Source organism: Misgurnus anguillicaudatus, unplaced genomic scaffold, assembly GCF_027580225.2.
Source record: "Misgurnus anguillicaudatus unplaced genomic scaffold, ASM2758022v2 HiC_scaffold_31, whole genome shotgun sequence".
NCBI lineage: Eukaryota > Metazoa > Chordata > Actinopteri > Cypriniformes > Cobitidae > Misgurnus > Misgurnus anguillicaudatus.
Window position 1 is genome coordinate 2,377,059 of NW_027395281.1, and position 14,826 is coordinate 2,391,884.

Genomic DNA, 14,826 nt, shown 5'->3' on the forward strand with positions numbered 1-14,826 from the left:
AAAAGTTTTACAAACATACTTTACAAAAAACAATACTGGTGTGCATCTTAAACAAAAAATGATATATTTGATTTTGTCAGTATAGCTGTTTTCAGAATAAGACAGTTAATGTATTTTAGTCTGAGATTGACTTAAACCCTATCTGTCAAACTGACCTTTAATATTTTATCTGATAAACTGCAGATGTGAGCCTCCAAAAACATGTGATGTCCTAGATAAACTATTAGAAATAAAACCTGATGGCATTTAATATTAATACCATAACCTGTACTAGGTTACCAAATTTAATGAACGACTTGTAATGTTCAAATGTAGTTTTGCTCATAGAAAGTTTAGTTGATCTTTGAAATATTTAGTTTGATTAGAGATCTCATACCGAAGAGTTTAACGGAAAACTATAAAATGTTCATCATTATGGTGGATTTTTTATGTAACTGAGGTTTTCATATCTTGACATAAAGGTTCAATCATATAAATAATGTATGTAGTTTATCTGTGAAGAGATTGAGGTGATCTTGTGTTAGATTGTGGTAAAGTGTTTGTTGTGTTTATCTTTCATCTATAATTCATGTTTGATGTCTTGATGTGTTTAAAAACTTTACTTTCTGTTCTTCACATCAATCACAAAACATTTATGAGTCAACACAAAGAAAGATGTTTCACATCATTTTTATTAATAAAGATAATAACACACAGTACATTTATTTGTACTTATTAAAGCTTAACTTCAAAACAAAGCTGGCATGCCTTCACTCTTTTACATTTTAAAGGGATAGTTCACCCAAAAATGAAACTTCTGTCATCATTTACAAACCTGTATATATTTCTTTGTTCTGATGAACACAAAGGAAGATATTTTGAGAAATGTTTGTAACCAAATCGTTCATGGACCTCAATCACTTCCATAGTAGGTATAAAAGAATATTGTGGAAGTAAATGGGATTCACGAACCGTTTGATTACAAACATCTCAAAATATCTTCTTTTGTGTTCATCAAAACAAAGAAATATATACAGGTTTGTAACAACATGAGAGTAAATGATGAGAGAATTTTCTTTTTTGGGTGAACTATCCATTTAAAAGCAAAATAATCAGCGTTTATCCACTCGAGAACTGAAATAAGACAAAACTTTTTATCAATACGGTTACATGTATATGTATTCATTTAAATGACGATTACATGCTGTAAAGTGAAATAAAAATGAGATTAATAACAAGCAGAAAAGATTCACATACTGTAGCTACAAGTCATATTTAATACTGGATTACAAACCTAAAACAGAAACTTCGGTGCAGTTTAGTAACATTGGTTATCTTATGAGTAAAATGAGTTGTGTTAGTCAGTCAAGTGCTATATGAAAGGTTTTTTGTATCTGTACTGAGAGTCTGAATTTATATTTACAATTTTACATTCAGATCTGATCACAGAACAGATTTACTTAAGGAAACATATTTAAGCATAACTAGTTAATGTAGCAAAATATAATGAAAAATATAAAACTAAATGAATATGAACTTCAATAATAAAAACCTCAAACTGAATTAGCACTAAATAACGTAAAATGTTTATCAATGATGTGTATTTTAAATCCACACTGAACTTTTATAATCTCCTTCATAATAATAAAGACAGATTATCATCTTTACTGAACACACAGATCAATATGAAGTTGTTTTTGATGTTAACAGAAAATCAGATTATTGTCAGGTTAGAGAAAGAGTACAGGTGTACACACAGATCATCTAACTGTATGTAATGTATATATCATCATCATCATCAGATATTAAAGTAATACTGTCTATAATCACACACTATCAAAGATATCACAGTCAAACTGTTAATATGATGTGAGGTGAGTAACGGATATAAAATGTAAAAAAAACTCAAATAAACACATTCCAATCATTGATCAATGTGGACGACATATAAATGAAAGTTGATTTCACTGTTTATCATCTTAAACATTTTTTTATCACTTGAACCCAACAGCACATAAATGGTTAATTTCTTATTTTAACAGAAGTGATCATGAATGTAGTAAAACTGATTTGTTACTGTAGATGTTGATGATGAATTACTCATGATGTTGAACATCTATCACCTCATCAAACATTCAACAGAGGATCCCCAGCCGTCGGTTCTTTTGCTGAAAAATAAATGAACAGAATCACAAAAATGAGAAATGAAAAATGATCATGTAAGTGTTGATTCTACTGGATATTTATAACACTGTTCACTGTAAAGGATTTTGTGTAAATTTCTTTCATGTGTAGTTGATGTCTGATGTGTTGAATCACAACTGTGCCCTGATATAATAAACATACAGTTACATGTCTGTAAAGATGTGAACCAAATACAGATGTTTGTATGGCCAATAGAAACTGCTCAGTGTGAATAACAAGAAAAAAAACATGATTCCTCAGGGTAAATTAAGATCTAGAAGACATCAGATCAACAGTTATGATTTTAAATTGCAATCTTATCTGGTACATTATCTAGCAGATGCCAGAGAGCTTCCTGTTAAACAAACTGAACTCAATAAGTGAATGAAGAATCAGTTTAGATGTCTTGTGTGTTTGTGTTTCAGTGTATCAGTGGAGTAATAAATCATCTCTAATCTCATTAAATCAATGAGAAGAACACAAGATGGTCTATTAGTGTTGTTAGTTTACTGTGTCACTAATCTGTTTAACATTAGCGGTATTGTGAACATGATTTTACCCTCAAATATCATTATATGAAGGAAAATAATCCTAAATACAGGTTAAATGTAAAATAATGTTTGCTTTATCACAGCACACACCCAGTGTGATATATAGTGAACTATTATATAGGGAACATTTATTGTGATTCTAGTGCATCATCACGTCTCACATTTAATCTGCTTTTCATGACAAGTTGCGTTCTATTATTTTTCGCCATGGATCCTAACCTTGAAATCCAACCATAGAAAGTCAATAGGATTTTTTTCAAGGTTTTTAGTAGTTTTTAAGGTTCATTCTGCCCACCCAAAAAACTAAAGAAAAAATACAGCTTTACTACTTACCAATCACATCAACATGGAATCTGTTGTGTGATGTTTCATTTTTGTTGGTGATGTTTACTTCATAGAGTCCAATATCCTCCTTTGAAATGTTACTGATGGTGAGAGATCCACGAAAAGGATCCTGTACCAGTCTGCCATTAAATTGCGAATCAACACCATTAATTTTAATGATCCCTGCATCCTGTCTCATATTTCCAGTTGTAATCACACGATTGTTAAACTTCCACTCCATCTTAGTCCCTATCAGTAGTTTCTTTTTAGCACCAGGTAGAGTGAGAGAATCTCCTTCAGCCACTGACATAATTTGATCTGTGATAGAAGCAGACAGAAACACAGGAGAGAAAAATAAACATTATTACACATTTCATTAAAGAGGTCATGACTTTGGGAATCAAATTTGCCTTCATCTTTTCACATATAACAATATCATTAATACATCCTGCAAGCTTCATAGCTTAAAACACACTTTTTCATATGATCCCCCCAGAAAGACACGGTACATCAATGTATAGTTGACTCCGCCCCCTGATGTCTAGTCAGAGGAGTGACTTAAATGGATCTGAAGGAGCAGTTGTTTATAATCATGTTAAGATTGTAATAGTAAGATTGTGATGTCAGACAAATATTGTGATGTTGCTGGTAACTCGTAATGATCCATTCATCGTTGAGTTTTGAATTGACCTATCGCAAAGCCCCGCCCCTCTTAGTTACCGCTTCCAACTCGGAAAACCAAAGCTGTATTTCAATGGGAGCTGTCAGTTTGAAAACCTTGTCTCAGGATATCTTTAAAATATTTTGGACACAGAAGGACCACCTCTCATTGAGGAGCATTCAAGTGGGACTTAAATGACACAGAAAAAATATATAAAGATATAACTATGATTGGAAACAAGATTTATTTAGAAGCGAGATTTAATTAATTTACAATTGAAAAGTAAGGTGAAAGAGACAAGCTTGATAAGTTAGCAACACATACTCGAAATGCTTGGGTCTCCCAGTGCTCGCAAAAAGCACACTTAATGTTCTTCATAAGTTTTCTTCTTAATATTATTCCGCCCTAATTTTTGGCTCCTGCGACTAGGCCGTTTGACACAGAGCAGTGCCAAACATTTGGGCAGTGCCAGACTAAGTTGCTTGAGGACATGACATCACGGATCCACATTGTTCTTCCGCCATATTGGATTGAACAGAAAAAAGTTTCACAGGTCACAAATTTTTTCTAAATTTTTGACTAAACTGGATGTACATGATCCTTGGACCAAGCCTCACAAAAGTTAATAGAAGGATTTTTGATTTTTGGAAGCAGTTTTCCTCATCACAGCCCAAACAGAATGTGCGTCAAAGCCGCCAAAACAGGAAGTCCTTCATATCTCAGTAATGCTTTCACGTATTGAAATTGAACTTTATACATGTGCTTCGGTCTCCAGTGTGAGGTTGAAAACAAAAAAATTATAATTTTATAGGTATAGACAACATTGCTTGACTTGAAGTCTTTATCAACTTATGATGTTGTATTTTGTAATGTGATGGTTTATACCTGCTCTGAGACACATCAAACTTGCAACACTGTATTCGCACCTAGTGGTAGACTGAACAGAGGCATAAAACTCCTGCAATGTCTCATTTAAAAGAGAAGCAGAGTAGATCTCAAAATCACAATTGTTCTGTCTTTGGCGCAAAAAGTCACTGAAAGTGTTAACACTCCATTTAGTTGTCTTTTTCGTATTGACTTCATCTTTGTCGTAGACTTTAAAGAAGAGACGCACACAGGTAACTCGCGCACGCATCTTTCTCTCTCATCAATCTTATCTAGCTCTGCCGGTGGTAATTCTTTGTGCCACTTTTTGTCATTCATTTTTGTCTTCTCCAAGTCTTCTATTTTCGTCTTGCCTAGGCCCATTTCTCAAAATTGCCATATTCACCATACAAATTAAACAATATGCAAAATCATCCATTTAGCCTACCTAAATAAATGTGTGTCTCTCACTCAAGTGTAGAGAACTCTCACGCAAGTGTAACTGTGTTACTGGTTACCAATGTTTATAGTAGTGGATTCATTTTAAACTGTAATCAAACTGACTGGAACTACTGGTGCATTAAACCGTTTTAATGCACACCTTCCAGCCAATCAAAATCGAGCATTTAAACAGCCCCTGGTATAATAGAAGATAAGGAAGGTCAGAAAAGGGTTGCCTGGTATAAGTTTTACAAAGTGGTAAATCAGGATGAAAACAGTGCAGGCTATGTAATTTGTGCATTTAATTTAGGCTATTTATTTATTTTTGTCACTGTGCGCCGATCGGAGATCGGAGATGGACCTTGCATCGCCCAATCAGCGGAAAATGGCCGGGTCTGGTTTTGAAAATTGGTCAAAAACGTTGGTGCGGATAGATGGCAGATGAATGATGAGTTTTGTGATGCGGTTGCGGATGAAATAATAGCCCATCCAACCTGGAGTGATTGGCGAGCACTTTGCTGCCGGTCATACTACAACGCGATGCGCCACGTACCACCACCTTTTAACACATGGAGCAAATACACTATTTATGCGTCGCTTTTAAAACATGGACGCGCAGTTGTGCCTATATCGATCAGCTCCCATTTTGAAAAACGGCTTTTACCCATTAATGGATCTGTAGTCACGATGGCAGTGATATCCATCTAAACCCTGGCCTAGTAGCAGGGACCACGCACAGATAAATTTTGTCCAGATAATGGGGTAAACATACGAAATGGCGCTATGGAGAAAGTTGGAGCGGCACGTGATTCGGTGCATTTATCTCATCTACTCATGCCGTGTCCCTAAAACGCTGTCACCAAACAACACAGATAAAGACTGTTTCAGACTGTGAACCATGCCAAAGTACTCTGGGACCCAAAGGTTAAACCTAAAGGTGTATTTGAGGGACACCTAAATATAAGAAGCGCTGTATTGAAATCTGAACAACTGAACAACTTGTACAGTTGCAAATACATTCCAAATTTGGCTAAAACCCAGCACTTCAAATAGTGTTGTTTATATTCAAGGTTATAACCACGTTATGGTACATTATCTAGCAGACGCCAGAGAGCTTTCTGTTAAAACAAGAATCACACAATTGAACCAAACCATCCAACATTTAGAAATGTCTCATGAATGTGTTTGTGTAAGCACAGAGTTTTTATCTTTAGTCTGCAATGTTTTGTATTAGTTTATCTGAGCTGTGTGATGTAACGTCACACAAAAGCTTGTAAAGCCGTTTTGAAATAAAATGATTTGTAAAAGAGCTACAAACACAAATAAGGGTTAACAGTGAAATCATCAGCACAAACTGAACTCTGTGTGTTTGTGTTTCAGTGTATCAATGGAGTAATGAATCATCTTTAATCTCATGAAATCAATGAGATGAACACAAGATCATCTGGTAATGTTGATAGTTTACTGTGCTCACCAATCTGTATAACATCCGCGGTTCTGTGCTCATGATTTTAAGATCAAATCTCATTAGATGTTTCTTTTACTGGTCAAATGAAGAAACATCCTACGTACTGGTTGAAATGAGAGAAATGTTTTATCACAACACACACCTAGTGTGATTTAGTTTCAAAGGTAAAGACTATTGGGTCTCTAACTCTCTATACTTTGTAGTTATGAGACAAAGATTGATCTTTGTGGCTCTGAGGTGTTCCAAACTGTATGGTGTGGCAAGGGAGTACAATGAAAAATGCATGGTACCAAATCTAAGGTCACTAATTCATTTTAGAAGAAGCACAGGGTAAACGGGATTCAGACCTCAACTCCACAGGTTGAGGTATGGGGAGTTTTAAAAAGACAAGCAGAACGTCATTCTCCATCCAGCATCCAGGATCTGAAAGAGGCTATTATCTAGAAGAATTAGTGCTGTTTTTAAAAAAAGAATGGAGGCCTTTCAAAATATTAGATTGCTTTTAAAGCAACACTATGTAGTTTCCTTGTAAAAATGACTTACAGCTCCCCCATGTGGTTGAAAAGCGCAACGGTGCCTGGTATCAGACACTCTTCGCAGGCAGGGGGAGGGGCGGGGCTGTGTTTCCTACCCTTCACCGCCACTTTCAGAGTGTGCTTGTAGCAGCTAGGAGGCTGCTCAGGTTGCAGCAACAGTACACTTTGTCCAGTTAAAAGTTGTTCTATCACTGAAATAATTTTAGAGACATTATTTAAAGGTAAAAAAACTACATAGTGTTGCTTTAAAGGAATCTTTGTAGGGTGTACTCATTTATGCATCACCTCATTTGATTTAAATGTGTTATTTTTCGTATCCTTAAGATATTAAGTGACTTTCACTCTTATGTTAAGAAACATAAATGTTAATAAAACTGGTGTGTAAAAATGCAGCAAATTGATCTCATATTTACTAACAAATGGAGAGAAAATCTTTATTTTCAAAGGGGGTGTACTCATTTATGATGTGCAGTGTATATAGAGACAGAGCGCCGTTATGCAAATTTGAAAACCGGGGGGGAATTCAATCCAACCGTCTCCATTGACTTTGTATTGCGAGAAGCCGCCTCCTTGTCATTTCTGGCTTATAACAAAAAACTGAATAATGCCTAAAAGCTGCTGTGTGACAATATGTACAGCTAACAAGCCAAAGAACCCAGAAATAAGTTTTTATAAGCTGTCGAGCCGTAAAACACAGCATTTAAGGAGAATAAAGTGGATCGCCGACTACGTTTCCCCCTAGTGGACGCAGTTCTACTAATAGAAGTACTATGAAAAGTTGCCTGTATCCATTTTTGTGTCTTTAAACGCTCGTTTTTTGGGGTCGACAGCTTATAAAAACTTATTTACAGATTAAACTTAAAAACAGAATAATACCTAAAAGCTGCTGTGTGACAAGGTGTACATCTAACACGCCAAAAAAAAAATAGTACTTCTATTAGTAAAACTGTGTCCACTAGGGGGAAACGTAGTCGGCGATCCACTTTATTCTCCTTAAAGGCTGGGTTTTACGGCTCGACAGCTTATAAAAACTTATTTCTGGGTTCTTTGGCTTGTTAGCTGTACATATTGTCCCAAAGCAGCTTTTAGGCATTATTCAGTTTTTTGTTATAAGCCAGAAATGACAAGGAGGCGGCCTTTTGCAATACAAAGTCAATGGAGAGTGCTGGATTGCTTTCCCCCCCGGTGGGCGTGGTTTTCAGGTTGTGACGCGCTGCGCTCTGTCTCTATACATAAAAAATGAAAATATAAAAGACTTTGGATGATTTATGATGCTGATGACACTTACAATTAAAGTCTTGTGAAGAGTTACGTTATGATACGTTAAGCATGAACATTATCAAACGCAGGAACAGATCAATCAAAACAATCAATCAATTCCAATGTCAAACTATGAAAAATATACAGTACAGTACAATCTCGCCCAGCAAGATATTCGTGTGAACACAAACGGCTGCGCTATTGCAAGGGGAGGAAACTGATATCAGCGATGACCCGTTGACTTGGGGGTGGAACATGAGGCAAGATATTTTCTCTTGGTCACTCAAGGTTGCGAAAAAGTATTAATCTTTGTTACAAGTATACAATCAGAGCGCGTTTTCAGCACAGCTGGAAACATTATATCCCCAAAAAGATTTCTCACTTGAACCAAGTGTTATTTTACAGATGAAAGTGCTACAGCACACACATATATAGGCACCGGTCAATGTGCCAAGCACATCTCAATTGTTTCACATTTCACATCTAAAACCACGCGAAAAACGCAACTGCACCGTTTTCCAATGTCTTTTTAAATCGCGTGGGTGGTCCAGAGTGTCTGTCGTTGCTAAATAATTTAAGCATTGCTTGATGTTGTGACGAGCAGTCATAGTCTACTGGTTAGAGAGTCCGGCTTATAACCCAAAAGTCGTTTGTGTTCACAACTTACTGGGATGGGTTAAATGCAGAGGACCTGTTCCATAATTGACAAACATACTAGACATACTAAACAAACTCACTAAGGATGTAACTAGAAACAGTGCTAATATTGAAAGTCACATTAGGTGGCGCTATGGCCATGTACATATGGGTTGTATTCAGGTCCAAGTACTTACAAGGGGCACAAGTATGAATGTGATTCACAGTCGTTTTGCACGTCAGTGGTTATCTAATTTATCATACAAGACGACAAGTGAAGTAAGACAGGGCACAGTATTATCTTTACTGTATTATTATTATTACTGGAAGAATCATTAACACCCTTTCCTTTCAGTGTAAATAAATTTGAATCTAAAGTGAATCTGATTCTGTTGTCAGTAACTACACAAGAACTACAGCAGAATCTACAGTCAGACCTGACCTGATTAATATCTACAACTTAAATTTAATGTAAAATCAGCCGACAACTAGACATTGTCATAGGGTTCCCAGACAAAGTCTCATTCTCTATGAGATTGGTCTGGTGTTAGCCAGGCTAAGACGTTCTGAACATCTCAGTTTTATAGAAATTCCTCCTTTAGAAATGTCTGCCAGAAAATGACCCAATCTGAACAACGGATACATATTACGTAAAATGCATCTTACTCCACCCCCACTCCCATTTAACTCCCTCCCCTTCAAAATAATTTGCATTTTGCATACATCCGGCCTCTCGCCTTCAACAAGAAGTAAATTGCAGCAGTGTTCGGGAAATTCAAGGCAAAATGTCGAGTCTGTTTGTTTTTGAATCATGCATGGTAACGTTACTGATGTCATACGCCGGTCTGTGTAGCTCAACATGATGTCAAACACGCGCACACAGTCTTTACTACCACAGATGCTTGTAACGCTAACCAGACATCCAAATGCTGCCATAACCAGAAATAAATTAATAAACCCACTCGATCATCGTTGCCACATCGGTGCCCATCCCTAGTTCAGTAAGTGCTGCCTCTTGTTGCATAAACGTTGTCTTAAGTTTTTTAATGTGCTGTTCTGTCATGTTGGTGAATGATTTCAGCGCTGATAGCGATGAGCTTCCTGATCTCTGCTTTAGTCCATATTTCGCGTATCACAAGGTTTTTACAAAGCCAGATGAAGGTAGATTTGACATCTCTCCATTTGAACTGCGCTCTGGTGTGATCACAACGTGCGTTCTGAACCTGAACTCAACTGAACTGTCCCCAAGCCCACCTCTGCAAACCGGCGAGGTCGCAATTAAACAAACCGTGCCTGGGCACAGTACAGAACGATCACACTAGTCAAATGAACCAGGATTTGGGGATCAAAGGCGCTTAGGCACAGTTTGGTTGGGATAATGTGAGCGTGCTCAAAGACAGAATTTTGGGTTAAGATCTAGAAGATGGTCAGTTATGCTACATGACTCTCATCAATAAACTCTTCTCCCCTGAACTTTGGTCCTGCTTACTCCCTTTGGGGCTGTTTATTTCTGGTATTAAGATGTGTTTTCATCAATTAGATCACAAGTTGACGATACTAAATACTAGGGATGCTCTAATCGATCGGCCGATAACGGCATTAAATGCCGATCTCATGAGCCGATCTTTCTGTTTACTTTTGTCATCATAGCGTTCCTGATGCGGCTGCAATTAGAGACCATTTTACACAGTACGAGCATTTTGAACACGTTGCTCATGTGTGCAGATCTGGATTTCTCTCTCTACCTTTACAGAGATATGCGTATTTTCTATGAGGACGCGCTCCGGTTCTCAGCACGATGCGTCTTCACATCCCTATCAAACAGTGTAAACAACACATCTATCGCGGACAATTGCATCCTCATGCCGAAAGTTTATTACTTGCATTCGTTTTAAAGTTTTGAAGGTTTAAACTTCTATTTTCCTCACAGCTGCTTTTGTTTGCAGACACCCGCCGCACGCATACACAGCAGCCGGTCATCAGTGCACGTGAACAGAGCGATTTCTCTCTCACGTCTTAAAGCTGCAGTAACCTAATTCATTTCTCAATAAAATCACTCTCTGCTCTTGACTAAAGAACTGTTGTACTTCATACGAATGCGTGTATTTTTAATTCATACAGTAAAGACTGTGAAGTGTTTTATTTTAATTACTTTCAACAGACATAAACCTTTTTAAATGCATGATATTACATTTCTCTTTGCAAGAAGAAATATTTATTGTGCTTATTTATTTGATTCTCTATTAAAACAATAATATACCTAATTTATAGTTAGTTTCATTTCTACAAATGGTGCAAACTCTGCTAGATTATAGATAAAAGATTCCCATTCCACTGCCATTCTGTGATCGGCACTGATCGGCAGATCATGATCTTGGTGATCGGTAAACGGCCCCAAAAATGCTGATCGGAGCATCTCTACTAAATACAGATGTAAACAGTGTTCAAAATGTTTTGAGCTCGTCCACTTTGGACCACATTTAAAGGCAGTACAAAACAAATTTGACTGTATTGCTTCATGTATTAGAACAACTTCTCAGCCAAATTCAACAAAATCTAACAACTGCTTATAAAACCTTCAAGGCAAAAATGTATTAAAAAAGTTAAATACATAAAGTACAAGCCTAGACGTGTGAACAATTAAAAAAAAAATCACATTGTAAAAATCTCACCTCCCATCTGCCTATTCATGTCCTCTTTAGGAGATCCACCTGTTTAAACAAACATTCACCTTAATTAGTTATTTTGTTCACACAATTTAAGAAAACTTATAAGCACATTTTTGTTAAAAACAGTCATGTTGTGATACTGCTGCCAATAATCACTTTAAAAATCTCACTACACAAAATTTTTGTGCCTTACTTATATGGTGTTTACACTGCAAAATCCCGGGAGTTAAATTAACACTGCTCAGTGTTTATATAGGTCCACTCTCCAGAGTGTTAAAAAAGTAACACCGGAGAGAGTTAAAAGCTGCAATCTGTGACTTTATTCTCTCTATCACCATCTCTGTTTGAAACCTAAAATTGCATTTTACATCTTACTTGTAGAGATATTTTTTTCTTATCTTGGAAGTAGATGTTGGCAGTTTCATTTAAAGTCACCATTATTGTGATCAGTGGTTGTTTTATTAGGACTTGACTCTTGAATATTAGCTTGTTAGTTTTTTCTAACTGCTATATCTTAGTGTGTTTAAAACACATTGTTATAGCAAAGAAAAGGTTACTGTGTGATTGAATAAAACAAAATGTCAAATATAATCTTTTAATGAACAGATTTATTAATATAGTTTTTCCTCCCTCATCAAAAGCATCATTTTCTATTAATAATATATTAATACAGTTCAAGGTCCAGAACTCTCATAGCAGTTTGACATTCTGAAGGATTTTGATAGTGTGCACAAAAACATTAACCGCTGAACAATGTAGATACAAAGACATCAAGAATCGGAGTATGAATCTCAACAATGGTGACAAAGAATATGGTAAAAAAGTTCATTATTTATTCATGCCGCAGTGCATTCTGGGAGTTTTTAATGAGATTTGTAATTTGTTAATACCCAGCATGCATTGCAACATGAAGCTTTTCATTTTATTGTCACCATCATTGTGATTTACACTCTGATTCCTGATGTTTAAGTGTCTACATTATATTGCAGTTAATCTGTAAATGTCAGTGTTTAAAAATGGTTCAGAATGAAAAACTGCTATGAGATGGCTGGATCTCATACTACAATATCATATTATTGACAGAAATGAACACTTCTAGAAAGAATTGCATTAAATAACTAAATACGTCACTAAATAACTTACTCTTTAAGAATGTTATTTGAAAGTATATCCTAACAACCATTATAATCATAGAAATGCACTAGTGACTCCTCTTTGGCCACAAAACACACGTTTTTAACACATGAAATTACAACAGCCAAAAAAGAGCTGAAAAGCTAAGTCTAAGACTCAAGAGTCCAATTAAAACAACCACTGATCACAATAATGGTGACTTTAAACGAAACAGACAACATCTACTCCTAAGTTAAGAAAATAACTCTACAAGTAAGATCAAAAATGCAATTTAAGTTTTCAAACAGAGATGGTGATAGAGAGAATAAAGTCACAGATTGCTGCTTTTAACTCTCTCCGGTGTTACTTTTTTAACACTCTGGGGAGTGGACCTATATAAACACTGAGCAGTGTTAATTTAACTCCCGGGATTTTGCAGTGTAGATATGATTATGCATGTGTTTGTGTAAGCACAGAGATTTTATTTTAAGTCCACTGTTTTGTATAATCTTATCTGAACACAGAGAGCTGTGTGATGTAACGTCACACAAAAGCTTGTGAAGCTGTTTTGAAATAAAATGATTTGTAAAAGCACTAACAGAAATAAATCAGAGTTAACAGTGAAAGCATCAGCAGCACGAACTCAATAAGTGAATGAAGAATCAGTTTAGATTTCTTGTGTGTTTGTGTTTCAGTGAATCAGTGAAGTAATGAATCATCTCTAATCTCATCAAATCACTGAGATGAACACAAAATGATGTTAGTTTTCTGAGCTTAAGCATCACCGTGTCATCAATCTGTGTGACATCAGCGGTTCTGTGCTTATGATTTTAACATCAAATCTCATTACATGTTTCTTTCACTGATCAAATGAAGAAAAATCATACATACTGGTTGACAGGCTTGTGCACAATTCAGAATTTCAGAATTGGCCTCCATTCAATTCATGAATTGGAATTTGAATTGAATTGACTCCCCCCTATAGGAAGTTGAATTTGAATTGGAATTGGAATGACAGGAAGTGGAATTAAATTCATGGCAATTCAAAGAAATTCCACAGTCACACAACAGAAAGAATCTCACATACATTCAGTGTAGGAAAGTTAATTGTTTGACAACCATTTGAAATACTTGGTTAAAGTAAAGCATTCTGGGAAATAAAGAATGATCCATCGTGTTCCACAAAATTATAATTACAAAAAATCAAACTTATTTTTTTGTTATGTGACTAGAGTTTTTAACATTAATTGCTGGGGAAAAACATTTCCTTTTAATGTAATCTGTAGTTCAAATTAATATAATTTATAGAATATGTAATGCAATCATATCTGACATATACTGAAAGCTTAATTTTTAACACTTCACTTACTGTATAATATGTTGTGAATTTCTTTGAATTTCTATTGAATTGCAATTCTGCTTCCTTTAATTCAAATTTGAATTGTAATTCTAGATCCTGTTTTTGACATCAATTCAAATTCAATTCAAATTCAAGAATTGAATTGGAATTTAGGAGTCATTCTCAATTCAATTCTGAGTTGTGCACAAGCCTGCTGGTTGAAATGAAAGAAATGTTTTATCACAGCACACACACAGTGTGATTTGGTTTTATAGTGAACTATTATTTTGATTGTAGTGCATCATCACATCTCACATTTAATCTGCTTTTTCGTGGTAAGTGCCATTACATTATTTTTGTGCATGGATCTTAACCTTTAACTCCAACCATAGAATCAATAGGATTTGTTTTTAAGATTTTTTAAGGTTCATTCTCTCCAAAGAAAACAAAGAAAAGTAGCTTAGCTACTTACCAATCACAATAACATGGGTTTTGTTGCGTGATGTTCCTTTATTGTTGGTGATGTTTACTTCATAGACTCCAGAGTCCTTATATGATATATCATTGATGGTGAGATATCCAACAGAATGATCCAATTCCAGTCTGTCTTTGAATTGATCATCACTATGAGTTACACGGATCTCTCTGTCGTTTGTCTTCTCTCCTCTCATAAACACACGATTATTAAACTTCCACTCAATCTGATCCCCTGTCTGTAGTTTACTTTTAGCACCGGGTAGAGCGGCAGAATCTCCTGCAAACACTTTTAAACCGAAACACAGGAGAGAAAAAAATCATTAC

At 35.7% G+C, this 14,826-nt stretch overlaps 1 protein-coding gene and 1 long non-coding RNA gene across 2 annotated transcripts in view; both read right to left on the reverse strand.

The window, feature by feature from the left end:
• Nucleotides 1-653: 653 nt before the first annotated feature.
• Nucleotides 654-14,826, reverse strand: part of LOC141363027 (titin homolog) — a 56,837-nt gene continuing 42,664 nt past the window's right edge. The window contains exons 3-4 of the mRNA XM_073865470.1: nt 3,048-3,356; nt 654-2,147 (exon numbers count right to left, since the gene is read on the reverse strand). Coding sequence (XP_073721571.1) covers nt 2,107-2,147; nt 3,048-3,356 — 350 coding nt within the window. The 3' untranslated portion in view covers nt 654-2,106. The remainder of the gene's footprint in view (nt 2,148-3,047; nt 3,357-14,826) is intronic.
• LOC141363055 (uncharacterized) lies at nt 11,577-14,784 on the reverse strand. The gene is made up of 2 exons (XR_012368564.1): nt 14,498-14,784; nt 11,577-11,615 (listed from the first exon to the last, which is right to left on the reverse strand). It is a non-coding gene; the product is annotated as an uncharacterized lncRNA (long non-coding RNA).